Source organism: Cyrtonyx montezumae, unplaced genomic scaffold (genome assembly GCF_038088225.1).
Source record: "Cyrtonyx montezumae isolate F1298 unplaced genomic scaffold, pur_monq_1.0 scaffold_21, whole genome shotgun sequence".
Classification (NCBI taxonomy): domain Eukaryota; kingdom Metazoa; phylum Chordata; class Aves; order Galliformes; family Odontophoridae; genus Cyrtonyx; species Cyrtonyx montezumae.
Genome location: NW_027071948.1, coordinates 1686049 through 1698093, shown reverse-complemented (window position 1 = coordinate 1698093; position 12045 = coordinate 1686049). Strand labels below are relative to the sequence as shown.

General features: G+C 43.1%; 2 protein-coding genes across 5 annotated transcripts in view; one reads left to right on the top strand and one right to left on the bottom strand.

The window, feature by feature from the left end:
* PRKCZ (protein kinase C zeta) overlaps positions 1-2811 on the top strand; it is a 37504-nt gene extending 34693 nt beyond the window's left edge. For 3 of the 4 annotated variants that reach the window (XM_065737916.1, XM_065737915.1, XM_065737917.1), the window contains 2 exons: positions 1318-1433; positions 1868-2811. In XM_065737916.1, coding sequence (XP_065593988.1) covers positions 1318-1433; positions 1868-1955 — 204 coding nt within the window. In that variant the 3' untranslated portion in view covers positions 1956-2811. The remainder of the gene's footprint in view (positions 1-1317; positions 1434-1867) is intronic. The other variant, XR_010622313.1, reaches the window with a different exon arrangement.
* Positions 2812-3964: 1153 nt separating this feature from the next.
* Positions 3965-8415, bottom strand: FAAP20 (FA core complex associated protein 20). Its single transcript, XM_065738267.1, has 4 exons — positions 8330-8415; positions 7198-7345; positions 6000-6610; positions 3965-4988 (listed from the first exon to the last, which is right to left on the bottom strand). Exons 1-4 carry the CDS (start codon positions 8413-8415, stop codon positions 4916-4918), a joined length of 918 nt encoding a protein of 305 aa, XP_065594339.1. The 3' UTR covers positions 3965-4915.
* Between the last annotated feature and the right edge of the window lie 3630 nt (positions 8416-12045).

The following is a 12045-nucleotide window of genomic DNA, read 5'->3' as shown; positions in this document are numbered from 1 at the left end:
ATATAAAGTCACGCTGAAAAGAATTCTGTTCACAAATATGTGATGTATAATAACTTAAAGAGCAACGTGAGAAGTATGCAGATCCTCTAGAACCACTTAGAGACAATCCTATCAAACCTCAATTTCTTGTATCTTAAGATGCTGCTTGTTCTACACTACTTCAGCTCAGAGACTTTCTGCATTGCTCTGTTGTATTGCTATGGTAGTGTGGTTTTGCATTTGAGGCAAAGTGTGATGCAGTTGGCAAAGTCACACAGCATCTCCAAGCGCGGTTAGTGACCAGCTCACAAAGGGAGCTGCATGTGCGTGGGCACCCACTGGCTTCTGGGGGTCAGAGAGCCCATCCGTGACCTTCCCCTTGGAGCAAGCTCAACGAGGGGGAGTTCTTGGTTTGTAACTGCTGTGGGTTGAGGTTTCAGCACATCGATCTGTCAGCAGCTCCTGTGTCACTCGAACCTGTGATAAGAGCAGCCTTACAGCTCTGGATGATAGCAGGGATATGCCTTACTAAGTAAACTGTGGCTACTGTTGAACACACCACTGCTGCAGCAAATGAGAAAAGGTTCTTAACAGTTAGAGCAGCATTTGAATCAAAACTGTTTGTCCACGTGCTCTGACTGTCCTTGGCATGGCAGATAAATAGTGGTTTGTAGTTCTCATAGCAGGAAGCATTGTGTGTGAATACAGATGCATTTTAATTGCAAAGTAAAGGTCTGGGTTGCTTTAGCTTTATGATAGTTCTTGCTTTTAGTGGCTCCCCATTGATGGGGGTGTTAGTAAATACTGCTTGCAGCTTTGTTCTGTGCTGGATCTAACATTTACAAGCAAGTCTGGATGTCTTGATTTGACAGGTTGATTTAAATGCCTTTGCAGGATGCAGCTTTAGAGAAGCTTATAGGAGGGGGAAAACGAGAGCAGTTGTGGGGAGGCTTGTTGGCTTGAGTGGAAAGCTTCTGGAATGTGTTCTCAATTTTAAATCTTCAACCAGATTTATATAGCAACAGTGTTTGTTCTTAATTTAAATGGTGAGAGACTTGAAACAGCTTTTCTGTTATCTTAAAACTTTAATTTCTGATTACTTCTCCAGTTTTTATCCTTTTGCTGCATTTTAAATATAAACCAGAAGCATATACAATTTGGTGGCAATGTCTACTGGGAGTAAAACCTTATTGGCATGTTTGTACCTTCCAGCAATACAGAAATGAACTGTGGTGACGTTTGTACACGTACTCTCAAACCAGTTTGTTATGTTTAGGGAATTCACCAATTACTGAATATTTCTAACTTTATTTCCTCTCCCATTTATCTTTTTTCCAGCTGGAAAAGAAGCAAACAACCCCTCCCTTTCAGCCTCAGATCACAGATGATTATGGTTTGGACAACTTTGATACGCAGTTCACCAGTGAACCCGTGCAGCTAACCCCAGATGATGAGTGAGCTTTTCTTTTTCCCTGAATACAATTATATATCAAACTTATTTGTAAACTACAGAAGTTGTTTCCACATAGTAATCTTTAGATATGTACTCAGCTTTAGTATGTAGTCAGTGTCTTCAAGCATTGTACAACTTAATGTATTTTCTGTATATTAGAAAGCTGCTCATAATCCACTAAGTGGGTCAGAGCACTTCATTAATTGCCTGTTGAGCATGTGCTTGGCACTGAATGAGGACATGAGTTGGGTTCCTAACACAGGCAGTTTGAATCTTAGTTTGCCCAAACTCCTGTAAAGTAACTGTGCACAGTTTTGGGTATTTACAGAAGTGTTAAAAGTTCAGTTGGAAGCTCTGGGAATTCTCTGGGAATTCTGCTGTTACTTGAAGAAAATAGATGTAGTAACAAAATGAAATCTGTCTCTTGTTTTTCAGAGATATAATAAAACGAATAGACCAGTCAGAATTTGAAGGATTTGAATATATTAATCCATTGTTGCTGTCAACGGAAGAAACAGTATGAAGGAAAGGCATCTTTGCTGTGGACAATGTGAATGACCTTAAATTTATACTTAACTACAGTATATGCATGCGAGGCTGGGGAACTGTAAGATTCCAGGTGGAGACCAATGATTTAACAAAAAAAAAAATTGCTGCTGAAAATCAAAGAAGAGAATAATGGTTTTGGTGGGTGTACGTACCACCACTGCGTTATTCTTACATTCTGGGCACTGACACAGCTGGCTTCATTAATGAAGGAATTTGCATTTTGTGCCTATTTCATGAAGGATTGAAACACTCATTGCATCTCTGGGAAAGGAGTTTCTGGACAAGTTGGAGGACTGCACACTTTCTACAAACATTTGATGCAATGAGCTACCAGTTGAAGAATATTAGTGTAACATCCTGAAGAATAAAATATATTACGGTGGTGTTGAAGCTTATTTTTGATGCCTTTTTTCACAAGTGGTACCTGTCTAAACGTCTCAGATGTATTTAAAAGGAGTTGTGTTTTATTAGCAATCAAAGCATAAGTTTGGGTACAAGATTTAAGTGCCTAAATGGATAAACTGCATTGAGGAGTTGTTACATATTTGGAACGTTCTTAAACCTGGTAAGTTCTGCTTGTTAATGTTGAAGTAACCATTTACACATGAAACATGGTTCACAGCTGCAACCTAATGTTCATTTGTTTCTTCGTAGAATTTGACATGTGGAGTGACTCAGCAATATGAGTTCCAAATTAAATTTTACAGTATCGATTTTGAAATCTGTTGGTTTAAATTCCAAATTTACCAGAATCCATAGATTGAAGAAAACTAAATTTGCACAGAAGGGATTTCTGGAAATGCTGAAGCAGTGCCTACACCTACAGTGAGATCGTGGAAAGTAATCTTACCAACAGTACAAAACCAGAGAGGAAGTATAATAATAATAAAGCATAGCCTTAAAGTTGAAGTAGTGAATCTAGAATAACCATAATATAAAATATACTTTCCTGATAAAGCACACCTCCTGCTTATGATAAAGTGTCTGCTTACGATTACTCGGTGTATGTTAATAACCAATCTTTCTGCGTGAAGGAACGGGATGTTTGGGTGAAATGGTTTGCATCCAAGTAGTAACTTTAACTGAGGAGCATGCCCAAGAGCCTGGGTGAACTACAGTGACTGTCAAACCCCTTGTAGAAAAGGGGTGGTGGGGTACGGGACAGGGCAGGCAGGGAGAAGTGTGTGTTACATGCAGAAGGTTTGTTAACGTCTTGGAAAAGCTCATGTCGCTATGTGCAAGAAGTTTTAATAAGTGTGTGTTGCTGTCTGGAACGTCAGGTGCGTGTGAGGACTCACCTCTACACGTGACAGCACGAGGCAGTATTTCTTTTTGCTGGGTTAACAGTGTTGTGTGGGTTGTAAATACTGAACAGGAAATAATGAGAAACCCTGTGCCATGTCATCTCACCTGATTTGGTGTAAACTGCAGGACAAAACGCAACACTTCCACTTCCTTTGTATTAACATATGGTTTTCTCAGGGTACAGCATTGCATTAGGTGCTGAACGTGACATCTTTCGGATTCACATCCAAGTCATGAGGTGCTAGGATGAGACTGCCAAAACATTGTTTGAAACTTTCAGTTACCCATTGATTAACAGCCTGCACTTTGTATCCCTCCATTAGCAGACGCGTGGTTTAGTTTTATTAATCCCATTCAGATTTAAGTTGTGGGTTTCTCTTGGTTGGACTGTAGCTTTTTATGTTAAGCAAGATGTGTTTTAATCAGCACTAAAGAATTCAACCAGTAAGAAGTACCTGCCTCAAATGCCTGGACTTCAGATACTTTGTCTAGTAAAGAAATATTTATCTTTTAAATCGGTCACTTTGAAATCGTTTTTCCTTCTCCTTGTCAACTGCTGTGTTTACCCTGAAAACCTTCTGTTTCAGTTCCCCTGGTTATGCAGCTGATGGATAGCTACAGCAGTGACTGCAGGCAGCTCGTGGAAGGAGATGGGACATTAAGCTGTCCTCTGACATGCTGAGGCATACAACTCTTAACAATTATAAACGTGGTTAGTTGTTTTCTGTTTTGTTTTTTAACAGTGTCCTAGGTGGCCAGAACATTTTGGGGAGGGAGGGAAGGAAGAACAGATGCATCTGCTAAACAAATGCTGTAAAGAATACTTGATTTATTTACAAACTTACAGGCATTTACAACGTTGCTGTGTTGCCAAATAGTTTGCTGGATACAAGTTTGGTTGCTCATGTGCAAGTGTATGTTCTGTTCATAATGAAGGGGAAATTTTTTATATAAAGTACTTGTTTTATAAATAAAAGAAAATGAAGGATGTAATTAAATGTGTGGTTTAAAAAAAATCCTAATATATTACAAATGGATCTGGTTATGATATATAGTTGTCTTATTTGAAATAGTAAATGAAAATTCTAGCTAATATAATGATTGTAAAACAGTAAATATGTTCTTGTAGTTTTGTATAATTAATTAGTTGGGATCTTTGACCAGTTTTATTTGTGCAGAAGATGGTATACTAATCCATAACAGCTAAGATCATTTATATTCTTGCACATCTATTAAAAACTTTAATGAAAAAGTTAATTGTTATTGTTTATCAGTAAACTGAGCTATGTCCAACTTGCACTTTTTTAAAGCGACCCTATTGTAAATTAAAACAAAAATCTCCAGAATTATGCCTGTACTTCAGTCCTGTATTCTGTTCTCTGTGTACCTGGCTCACATCTGAACTGCAGGCTCTTGAGGTCCAGAAGAGAGCTTTGCTGAGACTGAAGACTTGAGAACCTGGTTTGCTGCGCTGCTCTTCACATGCTGTGCAGGCAGCTGTGTTTCAGCAGATCATCCCTGATCTATGATGTCAGGAAGTTTGAGACAAGGACGTGTTTCCTTGACACGTTTTTCCTTCGGGGAAGTTTAATACTCAACTTTGTCCCTTGGCTTTTCCTTATTCTGGATTTACCATGTTATATCATCTGTGCTTTCAGATAAGCATCTAGCAAGATGGCCATCGATATCCAACTGTGACAGCCTGCAAATAAAAAGAACTCGGTGAGCTACCAAGTCAGGAATGATTTATGCCCTCCTCCCCGCTCCTCAATTCCTATAAAATATCTAAAGTCTTCGAGTATGGATACGTCACTCCTGTGCTCAGAATCATTACGCTATGTCACAAGCTCCTGTATCTGCTGCTGCCTGCTGCCTGGATTTACTTCATGTCTTTTAGTACAAGAGAATGCTCATACTTGTTGTTTTTGGGTCAAGTAATCCTATTTGTGGGATGCTGTACACTGAAACCTAGTGTGTGTACATATACACTGATTTAAGGATCATTGCATCTCCATGCAATTTTTTCCTCTTGGTGATCTGAATGTATGTTTTTAGTACAGACATTCAAAACCTAAGAAAACAGGAGGCAGTTGATCCAAAACCACTGCCATCCTCCACACCCAGCTGCAACCTGAAGATACAGGAAAGGAAGGTTTCTGACAGAGGAAGGATGCTTCCTCGTGTCTGTTTTGTGGAGGGCTATTTATGTGAAGTGACTTCTGCAAGAACGAATCTGAATCAATGCAGAACAGCTAGTAGCAGAGGACTGGATATGAGGACAAACTGTTAAGCTTTTCTGTCTAAATAGGTTGGCAAAAGACCACAGCTTTGTAAATGTTAATGAAGCCATTCTTTTCTCATTCAGCCTTCCAGGGAAGGAAAGTATTTGGCAGATGCATCCCGCAGTGTTTGAGGACCTGCTCAGAGTCATATTAGTTATTAGCATTTAGGCTGTTGCAGTTGCTGATAAGTGCTGTAATTTCAAGATAAAACATAACTCGAATTGTACAGTAAATTGTAGAGTAGGTACTAAATTACTGGGAGATTTTTTTTTTAATAGAGGCAGTTGGAGCGTAATGGAGGGCTGAATTCTGCCATGAAAAAGTAAAGTAAAAGTACTGCCTACTTTATTTTCATAGCATCACATAGAATGCAGCCAGAGGTGTTGCTTTTTGTATACTCAGAAGATAGTACAAAGTAAAAGGAGACTCACGTTTCACTGAAACGAATGAGACACATTGGGCAGCTCTCAAGAGTTGAAGATCCTTCACTCTGACGTACAGAATTCTCCCTGTGGGTCTCATTTCCAGCCGTGCTCACCAGAGGAGGCTTCCTTCCTGCAGGCACACTTGTGGTCTCACCAAATGAAATGCTGCCTTGATGCATTTGCCCTTGGAGCTCTTGGTTTCTGTTTCCCTTGCTGTTCTGCACTGTCCTGCAGTGCTGTTGAATGCTTAGAGCTTTTACAGTTCTTTGTGACGATGCCAAGTGGTGTGTGGAGGTTTTATGCTGAGTGACTTTACATGGTTTGAGATCTACATCTGCTTTGGAAATACCTCCTGTGTCTTCCCCAACCGTATTTTTGGGATCTGTATTAGTTTTACAGTATGTTTGCTCAGATGTAGAAGGTAAACTTTTCAGTTCATCCGCTTGGTCCCATTCTTCATGTAAATGCTCAGCTGGCGTTTCTGTTAGCTGAGGGGGGCTAAAATCTTCTAGATTAAGATTTTGCTCTTTGTGAAAAGATGGGAGTGATACCCAGTGAAAGTCTTTTGTTCCAATTGTGAAGACTTCTTGTTTTTGTAGACTCTCTTCCTCGGAGCGCTGTAAGATACACAACATCTTCAGAACAAATCTATGCACTAAAAACAAAGCTGGACTTTGATAGAGACTGAGAAAGCTAAACTACATAGAGGTAAATAAGATGCTCATTGCTTCCATCAAACCAATTAACAACTTCCTGGAACTTACACAGTGTCTTAACATTTCTAAGTAATTCCCACTGATTGAACACAAATTGGATATTCTTCTTGTACCTTCCACAGCAGATAACTCACCTGCTGTTCAGGGGAAAAAAATCTGATTCTGAAGTGCAGTGTCTTGTACTTAAAGATTCTATTCAGTAATAGTAACAAATTTTACAGTGCTCTGTGTAATTAACCTCTTATTGCTTTTTCTAATTACACTCCTTTAGGGAGGTGCTAGTGCTACTTATGCTTTCAGAGGGAACCTCTTTGCAGGAAAACATAAATTGTCCTTATGCTCCCTGTGATAGAGGTAGAGGCTAAAGAGCTGCAAATCTTCTATTTAAAATCTGTTTCAGTGTCTCCACTGCTACCCTCATCCAGGCTGTCAATACTGTAAGTATGTCACAAAGTGAAGACAAACAGGATCCACTGCACTGCCTTTACCTTTCTGGAGAACTCTGGGAAACTGGGCACAGCTTGCCAACTTGTGCACTGTAATTCCGGACTGATGTTCCTCAGTAGCAAACTCCATGTTTCTTCACACTCATCTAAATCATTATTTTCAAACCAGGAACTTGTGTCGGCCAATGCCCTGAAAAGCAAGGAGTGGTTTGGTAGTTTGGGGGTGGGAAAGAGAATACTTTAGATAGTTATTATTCTGCCTCTTGATTATTCTGGTGTAGTGCTGAGGTTTCCTGAAACATTTATGTTACCGTATCAAGGTAGATGTTTTAAAATGAAATGTCCAGAAGCTGATGGCTATTAATTAACCTATTTCAGCCCAGCAGCATGGCAAAGTGTGCTGACCTCTCCTGTTGATGGCTAAGCACAAACACGGGGGTTCTCTGACTGCAGCTGGCATGCCTCTTCCATCTGCACCACACAGCGTTCCCTGCTCACCCATTTTCTCTTGATAAGCAGCACTATGTGCAAAGCTGGTATTATATTTGACAACTTTATGCACCTCTCTGTGGTTTTACAAAGGCTGTCAGTAGGAATAAGTAAACCAGGGCAGATTTCTCACAGCTTAAAAGAGGTGAGGCTCCCTGTGGAGGGAAAGAAAAGTTTAGCTGTTTATTATACCACTTGTTTAGCAAGGGATCCTTCATCTGGCCTACAGCAAGCTGCCCTTAGAACAAGGAGAAATTATTTAGTCTGTAAACTGCTTTTTGAATCATCCAGGAGAAGCATTACTTCCTATGTGTAACAAGTGAGGTTTGGGTACTTGTCCCTGTCCTCGTTTCTGAGTGAAACAGGGCAGAGCAGCGGAGAAGAAAGCAGCAAAGGCCGAACCGCATCGCTCCCGCCCCGCAATCTGAAATTACCGATTCGCTTTCTAAAACAACTCCATCCAATCCTTCCTAGGAAGGCATTAGAAAGGACTGACTACACAGTGAGCATAACAAGGCTAGCAGGGCTGCGCCAAGCCCTGACGCGATGCCAGCGTGGGAATGCTGCTCCGCTCTTCCCGCTTTTGTATGGGGGGGGGGGGGGGGGGGGGGGGGCACGGCCGCTTCCCGCCGCCCGCCCGCACCGCGTCAGACCGCTCTGAGGAGCCCGCCCCGCCCGCACTCACTGCCGCCGCGGGGCGCGCTCCCGGCTGCACGCGGCGGGTGCCTTCCTGGGCTTGAGGCGCAGCTTGGCGGCTCCTTCCTCAGCCATGGCCGCGGGGGCGGTCGTTGGGCGGGAAAGGAACCGCCTCAGAACCGCCTCAACCGCGGGCGGGCGGCTCCGCTCCGCCCCGCGGGTCTCCTTCAGCCGCGTGGGGCGCCATGGCGGCGGCCCGAAGCTGCCGACTGAAACCTTAAAGTGAATGAGGAACGCAATCTCAGATCCAACTTCTCCTCGCGACGCTGCTCAGCGCTTCTGGCGCGACGGTTTTCCCCCTTCGAGTATTTGTCTCAGCTGCCGCAGTGCCCCAGAAACGGCAGATGGTCACAAACTGCCGCGCCTTTTGTTCCCACTGCCATTAAAAAGCTGCGTCCCCAACAGAGGACGCGAGCTCCGTGGATACACCTTCCCTTCTCCTTCCCCCTTCCTGTCCCCCCCTTTCCCCTTCCCCTTCTGTCCCCTTTCTCTTTCCCCTTCCCCCTTTCCTTTCCCCCTTCCCTTCCCCGAGGTTTTAGGGCTGCAGAGGGGAAAGGGCCGCAGTGACAGCAGCTGTGCATCAGCAGAGCGAAAGCGTCGACGAGGCGTTGGCCACGTGCGTGGCTGAAAACGCGATGACAAGGAAACTGAGAGCCGGCTATCACTTTAACACCGGCCTTCGTTAAGGCTGTGCTAGGAGTTGTGCTACGCTGCTGATAACCGCCACCTGGAGGCAGCAAACTGCAGAAATGGAGCTGGAGCAACACGCTCTTTGAGCTGTGTCTGTACGCCTGTGTCGGTGCACCATTAACGACTGCTTACACCGCGGTTCCTTCCTTTGCCCGCATGATGTTTGTCAGTGCTTTATGCATCTCGTGAGCCCTCGCTGGGCAGCCCTCTCATGGGTTTGTGCTGTCAGATACGGCTTCTCCAAAAGCAGCCATCTGAAGCATCATCTTTGCCACGCTGAAGGTGCTGCTGTGCGGTGCTATGGCTTACATGCTGTAACATTTACAAAGGGTTTATCATGGGTGAGTGTAAAAACTGATTACAGTGCAGTAAGGGTGACAAGTGGGAGAATAATAAACAGTAAAAATCACTAGCGTGGATGAGGATTTCTAGTATGGATCTTTCCAGAATTAAAAACGGACTTGGCATAGCATGAAGGTGAAGTGTAGAACAGGACCTGCTCCTGGTTCTGCCGCGCTGGACGAGAGCGTTGCTGTAGTTTCCCTGACTGGCATGGAAATCCCGTTACCTCTCTCTTGACTTTGAGTCTTACTTAATTCAATAACTACGGTGTTTTGTGATCTTACACAAAAGTTCTCGTGGAAATGCAAAGAGAAGTCTTTATCATCGGCAGCCTTAACTGGGCTTGAGCCAACGGTCGAAGGATTTGAGATTTTTGGAAGCTAGAATGCTTCTACAGATTATCTTTAGGGATTTCCTTGTAAATGGAGTGCCAGCATGTGCAGTTATCTACTCCCTGTAGAGGCTCATCAAGCTGCACATGCTTAATCTTCACTTACACGTTTCCTGATTCTTGCTGTAAATTGGGCCTCAGTTTTAACTTTTGCTCCCAGGAAGAAGGGGCTATTATAACGAATTCTAATCCTTTTGCAATTCCACAATCATTTAAGCCTGCCAAACAAACCAAGTGATCTTTTCCTGGGCTGAGGGAAAGAGGAGAGTGTAAAACGCAGGTGGCAGCATTTGCTGGGGAAGAACTGGTACATTATCAACTAATCCTCCTTCTGCTATTTCTGATTTCCTACCCAACAGCTGCAACACTGAATGAGAGCTTCTGCATTTGGGAAGAATTAGGAAGCCTGGTAAGGCAGGGTCTCTGTTACAGATACAACAGCTCACAGACAGGGAGGAGATTTTTGCTGCCAGTGTAGAATTTGGAGTGTTGGGTGTTTGATAGCCTGGAAAAATTGTAATTTTCAGCTATTGTTATGGAGTAATCGATGAAGAAGTGGCACTGCAGTCTGTGCAAGGTTTCTCTCAGAGCCTGATATAATTGTGTGCAGGAGCTGTTTTGTTCATGTACCACTTTCAGGCTGAAGCCCACGCAGCTTTTGTTAAAAGTTATTCATTTTTTATGGCGACTGATGCTGTCAGAGAGTTTTGGTCCTTTCAGAATATCTTTGGTGGTGCAGCGATGGCTCCAGGATCAGAGGAGGACCTTAAGTATAAATAGTGCTTTGCTAGAAAGCTGGAACATTATGTTTTGATTACTTGATCTAATTTGCACTTGGTTAAGAAGTATATGGCGATACATTTTTGTTCTTATCAATTACACTGTGACTTCACTCAAGAATTAGCATGCCCATTCTGCTAAATGCTGGAACGAAAATGCCCATGAAGACACTGCAGGGAACTGAAGTACATGTAGCAGAACATCAGTGGAAGCTCCTGCAGCAATGGGGCTTGCCAGCATTGCATCCCCTGCAGCCCAGCACCAGCGAAGGCAGCCCTGGGAGGAGGAGCTCCGTCGTATTGCTCACGCAGTACGGATCGCTGTCGGCAGTGAGATGGGGAATTCTGGCTGTTTTCATTGATGGGACGTATGACAAAATTAAGAAAGCTGTGAGAGACTTCCTTTGGCACAGGCAGGAGAGTGAAGATGACGCGTGGTTTCGTTCTGAGAAGTGTGGGCCCATTGCTGTTTCTTGAGAAAATCAGCTGAATGGAGACAGTTATGTAAGCTCTCCCTAATTTTAGTGCTAGGTGACGTAGTCTTCAATGACAAGTCATTGGCTTTGGAACCTGCTTCCTCTGGTACCTTACTGGAACTTGAGTTTGTTAATGTGCACAGATGAGTGAGTGATGCATCTGCTCAGTTCAGCCTTCCCATTCAAAGTGTAGGATCAGGTTCAGGACCTGTGTCGCTGTACATGGAAAATGCAGCCATGTGGCATTTATGTGCCAAGATAGGAAGACCTAAAAAGAGGGCTGGGGAGAGTGGCATGGCATTTGTGGGTACCAGGTTGCCAAGGAGGCATATTGTATTGAAACAGTTGCCTGGGAAACATTTAAAAATACGTTGAGTGGAAAAACATATGTGATGTGCCCACAAGTGTTCTGTGTGAATGAAATGCCATAGCTGATGATGGCACCAAAAGGCTGTTACTATTACATGAAAAGGTGCTGCAAGTGATGTTTTCTTTTCCTTTTTGTTTGTTTGTTTGCTTTTCTCCCTGTGCCCTACTTAAAGGAGGTGTGCTGGAGGAGGATTGCTTTGCTTCTGGCTGGTGGATTAAAGTAAACATGGAGAAAAAGGTGCACGCAGTCATCATTGTCATCAGCAACTGAAGCTGGTAAGAGTCATTTAGCTACATTTAGACAACCTAAACCAAACTGTCAAGAAGCCTGCACAATTACCTCTCAAAAGTAACAACAGCAGTGCTAAAACTGCTGCAGTTAAGTAAAGACAAGTGGTTCTCTGAACATACCACTTTAATTTGTGCTAAGATCACAATTTGGGCACCATTTGCTCAAGGTTCTGAGTAGATCCGATGGAAAACTGTGAATCAGATAAAGTCTTCTGTGTCTCAGTCATGTCCTGGTATCACTCGTCGTTTTTCTGGCCCACTGTGTGTTTGGTTAAATCAAGTCCTGATGTTTCTAGGCCCTGGGGTTAGTGTGAGAGAGGCGAGGGGAATCTGCCTTTCATCTTCCTCTACAATTTTGCAATGTGAC

Coding starts and splice junctions, on each gene's coding strand:
- FAAP20 (XM_065738267.1), bottom strand. CDS start 8,415: ATGGCTGAGGAAGGAGCCGCCAAGCTGCGCCTCAAGCCCAGGAAGGCA. Junction 6,611..7,197: donor TCCCAGAGTTCTCCAGAAAG/GTAAAGGCAGTG, acceptor TGTATCTTACAG/CGCTCCGAGGAAGAGAGTCT. Junction 4,989..5,999: donor CTCATTCGTTTCAGTGAAAC/GTGAGTCTCCTT, acceptor TTTTATTTGCAG/GCTGTCACAGTTGGATATCG.